The sequence below is a fragment of the Scyliorhinus canicula genome, chromosome 12 (genome assembly GCF_902713615.1).
Source record: "Scyliorhinus canicula chromosome 12, sScyCan1.1, whole genome shotgun sequence".
NCBI classification, from domain to species: domain Eukaryota; kingdom Metazoa; phylum Chordata; class Chondrichthyes; order Carcharhiniformes; family Scyliorhinidae; genus Scyliorhinus; species Scyliorhinus canicula.
This window is the reverse complement of record NC_052157.1, coordinates 32,598,526-32,613,085: the sequence shown is the minus strand read 5'-3', so window position 1 is coordinate 32,613,085 and position 14,560 is coordinate 32,598,526. Positions and strand designations below refer to the sequence as shown.

The window sequence follows — 14,560 nt, the reverse complement described above, 5'->3', positions numbered from 1 at the left end:
TAAGGGGCGTGCCCTTGTGGTCCATGTGACTGGCTCTGAGTATCGTGCGGGAGCATGAGAACCCCGACCAACGAGAGATCAGCGCGGCTCCTGGAGAGCGGGGTTCTAGTCAGAGAGAACCCGAGAGCCAGCGTGTTTGCACCTATAACAGAGACTCACTGCCTGTATGTAGGTTACCCTTGTTAGTTGGCAATAAACATTTTAGGTACAATTCACTGAGCCCCGCGCTGGGCCGGAAATCGGCGCAAATGCTCCGTGACAACCCGATGCCGGTGCGCGATTCCCCAAGGTGCGGAGAATCGGCGCCATTTGCGCTGGCGCGTTTGACGCGGTGCCGACTGAGGGCTGCTGGAATTGGCAGGGCTGCCGATTGTCCGGCCCGAATGGGCCGAGCGGCCGCGCGGATACGACAGAGTCCCGCTGGCATCGTTCACCCCTGGTCTCTGCCGGAGGGAACTCTGCGCGAAGGGTCGGGAGGGCGGCCTGTGGGGCGGGGAAAAGCGCTCCTTCACCGGGGGGGGGGCCTCGGATGGGGTCTGGCCCGCGATCGGGGCCCACCAATCAGCGGGCCGCCCCCCCCCCCCGAGCCTACTTTGGTGAGTCGGTACCAGCGTTCTGAAGAAGTCCCCCGCGCATGCGCAGGTTGACGCGGCGCCCATTTGGCGATGGGAAGGGAGGCTGGAGTGGCGTAAACTCCAGCGCCGTGCTGGCCCCCTGTGGGGGACAGAATCAGTCGTTCCCGTGCCAGTTTCGCCCCCATTGTTCTTCATTACTACCGTCTAATGGTATTGCCTCGAGGGACCACATTACTGGATTAATAATCCAACAGCCTCGACTAATCTGGAGACATGAATTCAAATCTCACCCCATAGAAGGTGGGGAGCTTAGAGTCAATGAGGTAAATAAGCCTGGAATAAAAACTAGGGTGGATTCTCGGGCCTCCCAGCCGCTGTCAATGGGACCAGAGAATCCTTGTCGCCAACGAACATTCGGAGAATTCCGGCTCGAGCATCAGTAATGGTGACCGCAAACTATTGGATAGTTGGAAAAATCTATCTAGTTCACTAATATTCTTTACGGAAGAAAATCTGCCACCTTTACCTGGTTTGGCCTATATGTACCTCGGCAATGCAGAATTTATAGCCCGACCTTGTGTTATCAATACTATAAATTTGATGATATAAAAACAACAAATGGTGCAAACCTTACATTATTTCAGACAGTATCAATTATTTTTGCTTTGTAGTCTCATAACATCTCAGTGCAGAGTAAGGTTTGTTTTAAAAGGTCACATACTGGTAAGGCAGTCTTTTGAATCGACAAATAAACGCAGTGCGGATTTCCTGGTCCTTGCCACTGGTGGGATCCTCTGGTCCCGCTGAAGGTGACCTCCCGCAGCGGTGGCAGAGCGGGCGAGGCATAGTAAACGGCCTAGACTTTGATAGGACCAGAAGATGCCACAGGCAGCCAATAGCGAGCCTCCCCCACCACTGAAGAACACGCCGCGAGGGTGGGGCCAGAAAATCCCGCCCGGAGTAGCTCAGAGGATATTTTTTGCATTGGTGCTGAATGTTTTACACTTACTACCATATTCTTTCAATTTTGTTCTTCTAGGGACCACAGATGATCTTCAGTGCAGCTAAAGACTTGGGTCAATTATCAAAGCTGAAGGTATCAATATACATGTACTTGGCATGGGGTAGACTCCTTACTGCCATATGGCAGGGGTGAGGTTACAAGGGGTTGTTGCTGGGGAGGGAGGGAACTGAACCAGGTAACAGGGAAGAGGTCGGGGGTGGGAGCGGCCAAGAGGCGGACCAGGGGAGGCGCGGCACATGGGCAGGCGGTGGGCCCAAGAAGGGGGATGGCTGATTGGCATTGGGGGGGGGGCAGGGTGCCCTCCAACCAGGCTGATCGCCTGGAATGTTAGAGGATTAAACGGGCTGGTCAAGAGGGCATGTGGGTTCACGCACTTACGGGCTGTGAAGGCGGATGTAATGTTGCTGCAGGAGACACATTTGAAAGTGGCGGACCAGATTAGATTACGGAAGGGCTGGGTTAGCCAGGTCTTCCATTCGGGGCTTGACGCTAAGACCAGAGGGGTCCCGATCATGATTAACAAACGGGTTAAATTTGAGGCGGACAGCACAGTTGCGGATGGGAGTGGTAGATTTCTCATGGTCCGGGGCAAGCTTGAGGGGGTGAGGGTGGTCCTAGTGAATGTTTACGCTCCAAACTGGGATGATATAGATTTCATCAAAAGGCTGCAGGGGAAAATCCCCAACCTGGATTCGCACAAGCTGATTATGGGTGGGGACTTTAATACAGTCCTCGATCCCGACCTGGACCGGTCGTGCTCCAGAACCGGCAGGGTCCCGGCAATGGCAAGGAACTGAGAGGGTTCATGGAACAAATGGGGAATTAGCAGGCCAACGGGGAAGGAGTTCTCGTTCCATTCACATGTTCACAAGGTTTGGGTTTGGAGAAGGTTTTGTGGACTGGGTTAGACTGCTATATCAGGCCCCGAAGGCTAGTGTAAGGATGACCAGGACGACATCTGAGTATTTTAGACTACACCGCGGGACAAGACAGGGATGCCACCCCTCTCCACTGCTGTTTGCGTTGGCCATAGAACCACTGGCAATTGCTCTGAGAGTGGCAAGAGGATAGAAAGGAATGGTTAGGGTGGGGATAGAACACAAGGTCTCGCTCTACGCGGATGACCTGCTTTTGTATGTGTCAGATCCAGTGGCAGGGATGGACGGGATTATGGAAATCCTAGGGGAACTTGGCCGGTTTTTGGGCTACAAGTTGAGCATGGCAAAAAGCAAGATGTTTGTGGTGCAGGCGAGGGGTCAGGAGAATAGGCTGAGGGAGCTACCGTTTAGGCTAGTTGGGGAAAGTTTTAGGTATTTAGGGATACAAGTGACGCGTGGCTGGGGCAGGATGCATAGGTTGAACTTGTCCAGGCTGGTGGAGCAAATGAGGAGCGAGTTTCCGAGGTGGGATGCGCTCCCGTGGTCACTAGCGGGGAGAGTACAGACGGTGAAGATGACGATCCTCCCGAGATTCCGGTTTATTTTTCAGTGTCTCCCTAATTTCATTCCGCGGTCCTTCTTTAAAAGAATCAATAAAATCATCCTGGGATTTGTTTGGGCGGGGAAGTCCCCGCGGGTAAAGAGGGGGATGCTGGAAAGGAACCGTAGCGAGGTGGGGCTGGCATTTGCGGATTTGGGGCCAATGGAGGAAGCATGCGGGAGAAGTGGGAGCGTCGATCTGGTCCCCAATATGTGACATCCACCGATTTGTCCCGGGGAAGATGGATGGTGGGTTTCGAGCATAGGGGAGGGCGGGGGTGGGAAGGATGGGTGACTTGTTCCTGGAAGGGAGCTTCGCGAACATGAGGGCGCTGGAGGAGAAGTTCGGGCTGGCGCGGGGGAATGACTTTTGGTACTTGCAGGTGCGGGATTTCGTATGTAGACAGGTCCCGCCCTGTCCAGGCCTTCCACCAAGGGGGATCCAGGACAGGGTAGTTTCCAGGGGTGAGGTAGGAGAGGGGAGAGTCTCGGATATTTATAAGGAGCTTATGGGAGCGGAAGACACAGGGACCGAGGAACTGAAACTCAAGTGGGAGGAGTAGCTTGGTGGGGAGTTGGAAGGAGGCAACCGCAACATGTTCAGGCTCAGCCTGATTCAGTTCAAGGTAGTTCACCGGGTCCACATGACGGTGGCCCAGATGAGTAAATTCTTTGGGCTGGAGGACAAGTGTGCTAGATGTGGGAGAGGACCAGCGAACTATGTCCACATGTTCTGGGCGTGTCCAAAACTCAGGGGATACTGGCAGGGATTTGTGGGTACTGAAAACAAGGGTGGCAATGAGTCCAGAGGTGGCGATTTTTGGGGTGTCGGAAGACCCGGGAGTCCAGGAGGGGATAGAGGCCGGCGTTGTGGCCTTTGCTTCCCTGATAGCCCAGCAACGAATACTGTTGGCCTGGAGGGACTCGAAGCCCCCAAAGACCGAAGTATGGCTGTCGGACATGGCAAGCTTTCTCGGCTTGGAAAAAATCATGTTCACCTTACGAGGATCACAATGAAATGAAATGAAATGACTATCGGGGTTCGCCCGGAGGTGGCAACCATTCGTCGACTTCTTCGTGGGGAACTAATCGTCAGTGGAGAGGGGCGGGCGGGTGGGGGGGGGGGGGGGGGGGGGTAGAATAGTGTGGAGTAGGGGGGAAGAATAGGCGGGTCTATTTGCGAGAGAGGTACTGTAATTTGCCGTTTTTTGTAATTGGTATCTGCACATTAATGTATATTGTTACTGTTTACAATGCCAAAAAATACCTCAATAACATTGTCTGTTTAAAAAAAGAATCCTTACTGCCCTGCCTAATGCTCTATCCTCAAAATCCATACCCTTCTCTATACACTGTGCATTAATAATTGAATTCTTTATGGAAACTATTATATATACTCAAAGCTCATGAAATTCCAGGGATTCCTTAGTTCAAGCTCCGTGATTGTTTTAAAATGATGTGTGTGGGGACTGTGTGTGTTTTATTTCCATGCCCTCTTCAAAAAAAATCCCTTGTGTATTGTAAAAAGTAAATTCTCCATTAAAAATGGAAACTGCCACATTTTGTTTTAGCACAATCCAAGGATTCATTCCCTAGAAATCCAAGCCGAACCATGAGGAAATCAGAGCGTGTTCTACTTATTTTTAATTGATAGAAAGGCACAACAGGGTTAGGCTCAGGGACAGCTATAATAAGCACTCTTGCGAATGCTGAATAACACAGGGAATCTCAAGCTTGTACATCGTGCACATCCTGTCACAGAGCGGTGGTTAAACAAAAATCAAAATGCAGTTAAACCATCAACATTTTAGTTCAGTTTAACACTTATTAAACAATTCCATCCTTTATCAAATGCTGTTGCCATAACATCCAGTGCATATATATGTGCAATTTTGCATTATTTGCCAAATATATAACAGCTTTCACTGAAAATGTGCCACTAGAAAAATATATATACTGATTCTGAATTCTGTCAGAGAACCCTAATCATTACTGTAGATTTTCCTGATACCATGGTATTATTAACGTGTAGCTGGTAAAATTGGTCTGGTTAGTTATACTTCTGGCAAACAAACGGATCTCCTGGAGTAAATTCCATATTAGCTTATTTTGGGATGTTCATTCATTGCAGTAAACTGAAAATGTTTTGTTTTCTATCCATTTCAAATAGGATCATGTGATCCGGGAAGAGGTCAAAAGTCTCAGTCCACGTCAATGCGCTACAATGGAAGTAGTGTTGGCTACAATAAAGGTAATTTCAGATATTCTAGATCCTGAGTGGGCGCAGCTGCACTTCAGTACTGATGTTTTTTTTCATTCAATTATGACAGCAATGAGAGGGGTCCTGGAAAAGGAAGACAAGCGTATTTTTTCTCACCGACAATGGATTCATCTGCAGTCTCCAAATGAAATTCATAACACACTGACATTCTGTAAGCTGTCAGTAGACACCATGGTGTTGCATGGCTAGGCGGTAGCGAACTTATTGATCATTTTGAACCCTGCCCAATTTTCATTTCCATCACCCATTTTGCATTACCGTGAAGTCCAGTTTCACCCCCTGTAGAATTCTTCAGTTTAATTATAAGTGGCCAAAACCCAGGTTAGAGCACAGCGTTCATTCAATTACTAACTCACGACGAAGCTATGCAACATTGTATTGCAGTTATGGAACACTCAATATAATTTTAGCCAGAGTTCTCAATATACAGCTCGGCAGGGTTTTTTTCTGATTGCCCATTGCAGTAGTTTTTGAAAGATAATTTCTGTATTAAATCTTCAAATGCTTAGACCTCCGCCTCCATCCTCAAATTTATAAATGCCTTTGTTTGGATGATAGCACTTGCCATTTTATTTAATGCAAATATAAAAGTTCCCGTAAATTGTTTGAATTATATATTATTAAACTGCATTATTCTTGTGAGTTTTTAGTCTTGTTTAGGTTAAAGCCAGTTCTGGTCCAGGTCACTTTAAACTATAGTAAGAAGTCTTACAACACCAGGTTAAAGTCCAACAGGTTTGTTTCAAACACGAGCTTTCGGAGCACGGCTCCTTCTTCAGGTGAATGGAAAGGCTTGTTCCAGAAATGTTTATATAGACACAGTCAGAGATGCCCCGGAATGCGAGCACCTGCAGGCAATCAAATCATCAAAGATGCAGAGAGAGAGGTAACTCCAGGTTAAAGAGGTGTGAATTGTCCCAAGCCAGTTCAGTCGGTAGGCCTCTGCAAGTCCAGGCTTGTTGGTGGGGGCCGAATGTAATGCGACATGAATCCCAGATCCCGGTTGAGTCCGCATTCATGCGTGCGGAACTTAGCTATAAGTTTTTGCTCAGCAATTTTGCGTTGTCGCGTCTCCTGAAGGCCTCCTTGTAGAATGCTGACCCGGAGATCAGAGGCTGAATGTCCTTGACTGCTGAAGTGTTCCCCAACTGGAAGGGAACAGTCCTGCCTGTTGATAGTCGCACGATGCCCGTTTATTCGTTGTCGCAGTGTCTGCATGGTCTCGCCAATGTACCACGCTTCGGGACATCCTTTCCTGCAGCGTATGAGGTAGACTACATTGGTCGAGTCGCACGAGTATGCGCCGCGTACCTGGTGGGTGGTGTTTCCACGTGTAATGGTGGTGTCCATGTCGATGATCTGGCATGTCTTGCAGAGATTACCCTGGCAGGGTTTTGTGGTGTTGTGGTTGCTGTTCTGAAGGCTGGGTAATTTGCTGCAAACAATGGTTTGTTTGAGGTTGCGCGGTTGTTTGAAGGCCAGTAGTGGGGGTGTGGGGATGACCTTGGCAAGATGTCCATCCTCGCTGATGATGTGTTGGAGGCTGCGAAGAAGATGTCGTAGTTTCTCCGCCCCAGGAAAGTACTGGACGACGAAGGGTACTCTGTCAGTGGTGTCCCGTGTTTGTCTTCTGAGGAGGTCGGTGCGGTTTTTTGCTGTGGCGCGGTGGAACTGTCGATCAATGAGTCGAGCGCCATATCCCGTTCGTACGAGGGCATCTTTCAGCATCTGTAGGTGTCTGTTGCGCTCCTCCTTGTCTGAGCAGATCCTGTGTATACGGAGGGCTTGTCCATAGGGGATGGCTTCTTTAATGTGTTTCGGGTGAAAGCTGGAGAAGTGGAGCATCGTGAGATTATCTGTGGGCTTGCGGTAAAGCGAGGTGCTGAGGTGACCGTCCTTGATGGAGACGAGTGTGTCCAAGAATGGAACTGAATTTGGAGAATAGTCCATGGTGAGTTTGATGGTGGGATGGAACTTATTGATGTCATCGTGTAGTCGTTTCAGTGATGTCTCGCCGTGGGTCCAAAGGAAAAAATGTGTTTCACCCGAAACACATTAAAGAAGCCATCCCCTATGGACAAGCCCTCCGTATACACAGGATCTGCTCAGACAAGGAGGAGCGCAACAGACACCTACAGATGCTGAAAGATGCCCTCGTACGAACGGGATATGGCGCTCGACTCATTGATCGACAGTTCCACCGCGCCACAGCAAAAAACCGCACCGACCTCCTCAGAAGACAAACACGGGACACCACTGACAGAGTACCCTTCGTCGTCCAGTACTTTCCTGGGGCGGAGAAACTACGACATCTTCTTCGCAGCCTCCAACACATCATCAGCGAGGATGGACATCTTGCCAAGGTCATCCCCACACCCCCACTACTGGCCTTCAAACAACCGCGCAACCTCAAACAAACCATTGTTTGCAGCAAATTACCCAGCCTTCAGAACAGCAACCACAACACCACAAAACCCTGCCAGGGTAATCTCTGCAAGACATGCCAGATCATCGACATGGACACCACCATTACACGTGGAAACACCACCCACCAGGTACGCGGCGCATACTCGTGCGACTCGACCAATGTAGTCTACCTCATACGCTGCAGGAAAGGATGTCCCGAAGCGTGGTACATTGGCGAGACCATGCAGACACTGCGACAACGAATAAACGGGCATCGTGCGACTATCAACAGGCAGGACTGTTCCCTTCCAGTTGGGGAACACTTCAGCAGTCAAGGACATTCAGCCTCTGATCTCCGGGTCAGCATTCTACAAGGAGGCCTTCAGGAGACGCGACAACGCAAAATTGCTGAGCAAAAACTTATAGCTAAGTTCCGCACGCATGAATGCGGACTCAACCGGGATCTGGGATTCATGTCGCATTACATTCGGCCCCCACCAACAAGCCTGGACTTGCAGAGGCCTACCGACTGAACTGGCTTGGGACAATTCACACCTCTTTAACCTGGAGTTACCTCTCTCTCTGCATCTTTGATGATTTGATTGCCTGCAGGTGCTCGCATTCCGGGGCATCTCTGACTGTGTCTATATAAACATTTCTGGAACAAGCCTTTCCATTCACCTGAAGAAGGAGCCGTGCTCCGAAAGCTCGTGTTTGAAACAAACCTGTTGGACTTTAACCTGGTGTTGTAAGACTTCTTACTGTGCTCACCCCAGTCCAACGCCGGCATCTCCACATCACTTTAAACTATAGTTCACTGCTTTTGGTAAATGGAAACACTGGAAGCAGCGACATACTGAGAATATTCAAGACCGGCTGCCCTAGGCTTCAGATTGCTCACTGCATTACCTGTATTAGGAAAAATCCTGACTTTAATCAGAAACTCTAAAACACAGAGGAATCGATCTCTCACACTGATGCACAGCTGTCCCTCACAGGAATCTCCCAACAGAATCATTTCAATTTTCCCGGTAAGAAACTAAAATTTAGTAGGCAATTAAATAACCTGAATAATGGCAGCATAAAACACATTCCTCAATTTCCACCAAAATACTTGCAGGGCAGAGTATTGCCCTTGCTACTGCTTCATTGCAGAGTATATTAACATTAACCTCCTCCCACTTCATATAAGTCAAGGTCGCAGTCCATGAAAGACCAACTTCACCTGATGTTATTTGCATCCTACTTGTCTTGATTCCCCTCCAGTGCCAGAGATTTAAAGCCAATTTAAGGCCAAAATTCAGTGAGTTTTGATTATCCATCAATATTTAATAGCAATCAAAATGTGAGAGATCACCTTGATCAATTTCTGGCAGTAGAGCTTCAGAGGCATCTAAGTTGGAGACAATCCAAGGGGTTTACTCAGTTGATATATGAGGCAGTACTTCATGGAGTACATGTTTTCATCCAGATAAAGCTCATGATGAATGTGACATGATTGTAAATGCAACAGTGATTTGAGTCACTGTATCCTAATTTTAAGTGAGTATCTGGAATAAAAGGTGAACACTCAACAATTTTCCCGGCCAGCTACTATTCCATTATAAGTTGCTCAAATTGCTTGCATGAGCAGCCAGGGCCTCTTATTTTTGATGGAATTGACTCTCAAGTACTCTGCTTATACTTGTGTAAAAGTCTAACCTGTGGGTGTAACATTAGTACCTTAATCAGGTATTCATGTGTATCTTTAATTTCCCTGAAGATGGATTGAGGTGAATAAGAATCATTAAGCTGCTTCATTTCACAATGATGTGAATAGACAGATTTGTTGTTGTGACGAGTCTACTATTTCAGAAGCTTTATCATCACAAATAAAAGAAAGTAAAGAATCCGCCATGCGGCTCACATCAGTTTTGCTTTACCCAAACAAGATGGTTTCTAACTATCCTACAGCAAAAACCCTCAGAGCAATCCTTTAAACAATTGTGACAGACCTCACAGAAAAGCCTTTCCTCCCAGCATTTGTCCCACTTTCTGTTTTTCTGGCTTCAATTTCACGATGGGTTTCAGGATAAAAAGCAGGTCTCAGACCTGAGGTTGTCGGCAGGGGGACAGCCTCGGTAATTTTACCTTAGGCAGACTCCTACTTGGTCGCACGCCTGTCCACCATCCAATTAAAGATGGCGGGTAGTCTCCTGATGCTGCCGGTCCAATCGGAGGGCTGGCAGCTCTGAAGCCTGGTCAGTGCCGTTGGGAGAGGAGGTCACTGCTGACATATGCAGGAGAGCTCAGGAACTGGGCCAAGTAAGTAAAGAAAAAAATTTAAATTCGCTGGGGCTGGGGGGGGGGGGGGGGGGGGGGGGGGGGGGGGGGGCAGAAGGGAAACCCCCTCCGGTGCAGATCACTGGAGCTGCCTTCTCTGCAAGCAGCCCGCTCTTTGCGTCTTGGAATCTGGTCTCTCATGTTGCCACTGGGAGACCACTTCTGTTTACCTGGCAGCCTCCCCACACAGCGGGAGGTTGCCCCTCCCTCAGAAAAGTGCTGAGGGCATTGCAAAATTCCCCTAATTGGACCTTTAACTGTGCTAAATTGGATGGCCATCTCATTGGAACAAGCAATCTCTGTGCAGAGGATCCAACGCCATGTAGTTCCTCGTGACTTTGTCACCCCTCCCTGCTTAACTCTTAAATTCTGGTAAAACCCTGGCCATTATTTCTTACTGCCAAATAGACAGGGATCAAAGGATGTCTCAAAACAATAAGTATGAGGTGTTCTCCATTACCTAGACAAGCCATTGAATTGTTTATTGCTTAGCCGCTGGAGAAAATGACTTGTGTTTAGCATAATAACTATCTTTCATTTTAAAGTTGTGAGGATAAACTTTCTATAAATCCAATATTAAAAGGATTTTTTTCTTTTGAATGGAAAAATTATCATTTATTCCTTAAACATGGCAGTAGACTAATAAGATAATTTACTTCCCCCCTCTCTCAATTGTAATTGGCTATTGTCCTATTGAAGTGTGAAATTAATCACATGGATTTTCCTGACATGGTGTAGCCGCGGTTCGCACCGCTAACTACAGTTTCAATTACAAATGTATCTTTTTGATCAGCTGCACTGGGGTGAGGTTTAAGTAAAGGTGGAGGCAGACACTTGTGGACATGGACTCTTTATGATGATGTATAGAATGGGATGGTTAAAGCTCAGCCAACAGAGCATCAAGACTTTAAGCAGTCTGTTTCAGAACAGATGAGTTCCTGGCACGTGCCGAAGAGAATGCCATAGCACATAACGAGTGGTCTCGCTATAACCGTCCATTATAGTCCAGCCCAATATTCAGTACTATTGAAGTCAATGGAACTGAGTATTTGACAGGGAGTATAATAGATGGTAATTACGATACTGCCATTTTGCACAACCGCTCAAGATGAATTTCTACCCCTGTTGCCTTGACCTTCCCAACATGAAGCTAGAGAAACTCGTGACTCAGCCAAGATTTGATGTTGGTCAAGAAGTCTGTTGGTACAGATATAATTGAAGCTACACCAACAATCTACATATGGTGCATTACATCTAGGACGTAACTTGAAGACAAACTAGCTAATGCATGGCTTTGTCGATTGGGATATTAATCTGGTGATATGAAATCAAACTATTTTCTGACTGAGATCAATATGTCTTGGAAATAAATATTGATCGTATGCATAATTCAGTTAAAAAAAATTTCACTGAAGGAATACCATAATCTATTGATCCACGTGGCTCAAGAGATATCATAGTGTTCTTCAGTGCAAAATTCGAAAGCATTTGAAACATGAGTCTATTTTATTACACAATTAGTATGGACCTTCATCTAACTCCAAGAGGTAATTCAAATGTATGAATAAACAAAGTAATCTCCTGTGGCATTAATCATGGATGATATGGGGTTTGGGGCTCAGTTTAGTTGCCGAAATGGAGGTCCGTCTGAATTGGCCGGCCCCTTTTCGATCATTTTCAGGTACCTCCCGGAGAGGAAGTGGTTGAAGTCGATCCACTTGGAGTTAGTTAAAGGCAAAAAATTAAAGGGGGGTAGTGTGGATCAACAATTGTTTGTAAATCCCCAACTCCCGCTCTTGGAGTCAAGAAACACTAGCAGGAAATTCATGCCTTTTTTTTTAAGCCTGGTCAATGAGCACTGGGCAAAACATCCTGTTTATTTTTGTCAAAATAAACAATACATTGCACGAAACTAAAAGTAAAATACTGCGGATGGTGAAAATCTGAAAGAAAAATAGAAAATGTTGGATAAACTCAGCAGGACGTGTAGAATCTGTGGACAGCTTGGTAGAAGAGTCATAGGGATCGATTCAAACGAATGGACCAAAATCTCAGAGCGAGTGCCTTTAACTGCATATTTCCAGGCACTCGCAGTCCCGAGAAAGGGGCCTAAACAGGGAACATGCGGCCGAGGCCGTTTTGTACACCGGAAAGCACCGCTCGCCGGAATCCCCCATTTTTAAACGGTGTCCTGATCTCTGAGGCCCGAGAAGCAATCTCCAACCTCATCCTCCGCACCCCCCCCCCCCCCCCCCCCCCACCCACCCAGCACTATGGGAGAGTCCCTCCCTCCCCAACACCCACCCAGGGCACCAGAGGCCCAATTGCACACATGCAGAAAATTGCCCGCTTGACATAGAACATACAATGCAGAAGGAGGCCATTTGGCCCATCGAGTGGCACCGACCCACTTAAGCCCTCACTTCCACCCTATCCCCATAATCCAATAACCCCACCTACCCTTTTTGGACACTGAGGGAAAGTTAGATGACCAATCCACCTAACCTGCACGTCTTTGGACTGTGGGAGGAAACCGGAGCACCCGGAGGAAACCCACGCAGACACGGGGAGAACGTGCAGACTCCGCACAGATAATGACCCAGAGGGGAATCGAACCTGGGACCCTGGCACAGTGCTAGCCACTTGTGGTACTGTGCTGCCCAGACACCTTGGCAGTGCCAACCTGGCATCCAAGTTCCCCCCCCTCCCCTGTGACAAACAGCTCCTCAAACACGGTCACAAACACCCTCACCTTTTCTCAAACCCCCCTGCTGAGCCCCTTAACTCATACTTTATCTTCTCTAACCGCAGGAAGCTGTACAGGTCACCCAACCAAGCCGCTACCCCCGGTGGCGATGTCAACCACCACTCCAGCATAATTTGCCGCCATGCAATCAGAGAGCCAATGGCCACGACATCAGCCTTCCTCCTCTCCATGAGCTCCGGCTTCTCTGAAACCCAAAATATCGCCACCAAAGGGTCCGGGTCCACTTCCTCCTCCACTATCCTGGCTAAGACCGCAAACACTCCCACCCAGAATCTTCCCAATTTTTCGCAACCCCAAAACATGTGCGCGTGATTCGCTGGCCCCCGCCCACACCTCTCGCACTCATTTGCTACCTTCTGAAAGAACCCACTCATTCTCGCCCGAGTCATATGAATCCTGTGCACCACCTTGAACTGTATCAGGCTCATCCTTGCACAAGAAGAGGTCCCGTTTACCCTTCGCAGTGCCTCACGCCATACAGCCCAATTGATCTCCCCTCCCAATGCTTCCCATTTCTCATTGATCTTCACCACCCGCACGCCTCCCTGCTCCCCCAGCCACTTGTATATATCCCCAATTCTTCCCATCCTTCCACATCCAGAAGCAGCAGTCGCTCCAGCAGGGTGCATCCCAGCAACCTAGGGAACAGGCTCCAGACATTTTGGGCAAAGTCCCTAACATGCAGATACCTGAACTCACTCCCCATCGGCAGCTCTACCCTCTCCCTTAGCTGCTCCAGACTGGCGAACCCTTCCTCCAAATACAAATCCCTCACCTTGACCAGCCCCACTTCCCTCTACCTCCTGTATACACTATCAATCCCCTCCGGCTCAAACCCATGATTCTCGCCCTGCGGCGTTAGCACCGACATCCCTTCCACCCTAAAATGCCTCCTCAGCTGATTCCATACCTTCACCGTGGACTGCACCACCGGGCTCCCTGAATACCTACTCAAAGTCATTGGCAACTCTGCTGTCGCCATAGCCCTCAAACTAGACCCATTACAAGATTCCTCCTCCATCTTAACCCACTCCACCCCTTCTCCTTCCCACCACCGCCGCGCCTTGTCCACATTTGCCGCCCAATAATAATGAAGCGAGTTCGACAACGCTAATGCTCCCTGCTGCCTCTGCCTCTGTAGCAGGGTCCTCCCCACCCTCGACACCTCCCCGCCCATACAAAGTCCGAGATGATCGTGTCCACTTTACGAAAAAAGGCCTTTGGTATCAAGATCGGGAGAGCCTGAAAGATAAACAAGACCCTCAGCAAAATATTCATTTCACCACTTAGATCCTCCCTGACAATGTTAAGTGCAGTGTATCCCACCTCCTGAGATCCTCCCTGGCCTCCTCCACCAGCTTCGTTAAGTTCCACTTCATGTTCCCGTCCATTCCCTTGCTACCTGAATCCCCAAATACCTAAACCTATCCCTCGTTACCCTAAATTAGCCCGCTGTCCCAGCTCATTCACTGGGAATATCTCACTTTTCCCCACATTCAGTTTGTACCTCGATAACCCCCCAAACCTCCCCAACAGGCCTAAGATCCTTCCCATACTCTCCAACTGATCTGAAACATACAGCAAGAGGTCGTCAGCATAGAGCGAAACCCGATGTTCCCTCTGTCCCCTCATAATCCCCTGCCACTCCGCCGACCCCCTGAGAGCCATCAGCAACGGCTCTATGGCCAGTTCAAACAGCAACGGTGA

General features: G+C 48.5%; 1 protein-coding gene across 6 annotated transcripts in view; it reads left to right on the top strand.

Moving 5' to 3' along the window:
* Nucleotides 1-14,560, top strand: part of LOC119974369 (protein unc-13 homolog C-like) — a 532,106-nt gene that overhangs the window by 460,097 nt on the left and 57,449 nt on the right. For all 6 annotated transcript variants that reach the window (XM_038813153.1, XM_038813157.1, XM_038813155.1 and 3 more), the window contains 2 exons: nucleotides 1,615-1,671; nucleotides 5,248-5,328. In XM_038813153.1, coding sequence (XP_038669081.1) covers nucleotides 1,615-1,671; nucleotides 5,248-5,328 — 138 coding nt within the window. The remainder of the gene's footprint in view (nucleotides 1-1,614; nucleotides 1,672-5,247; nucleotides 5,329-14,560) is intronic.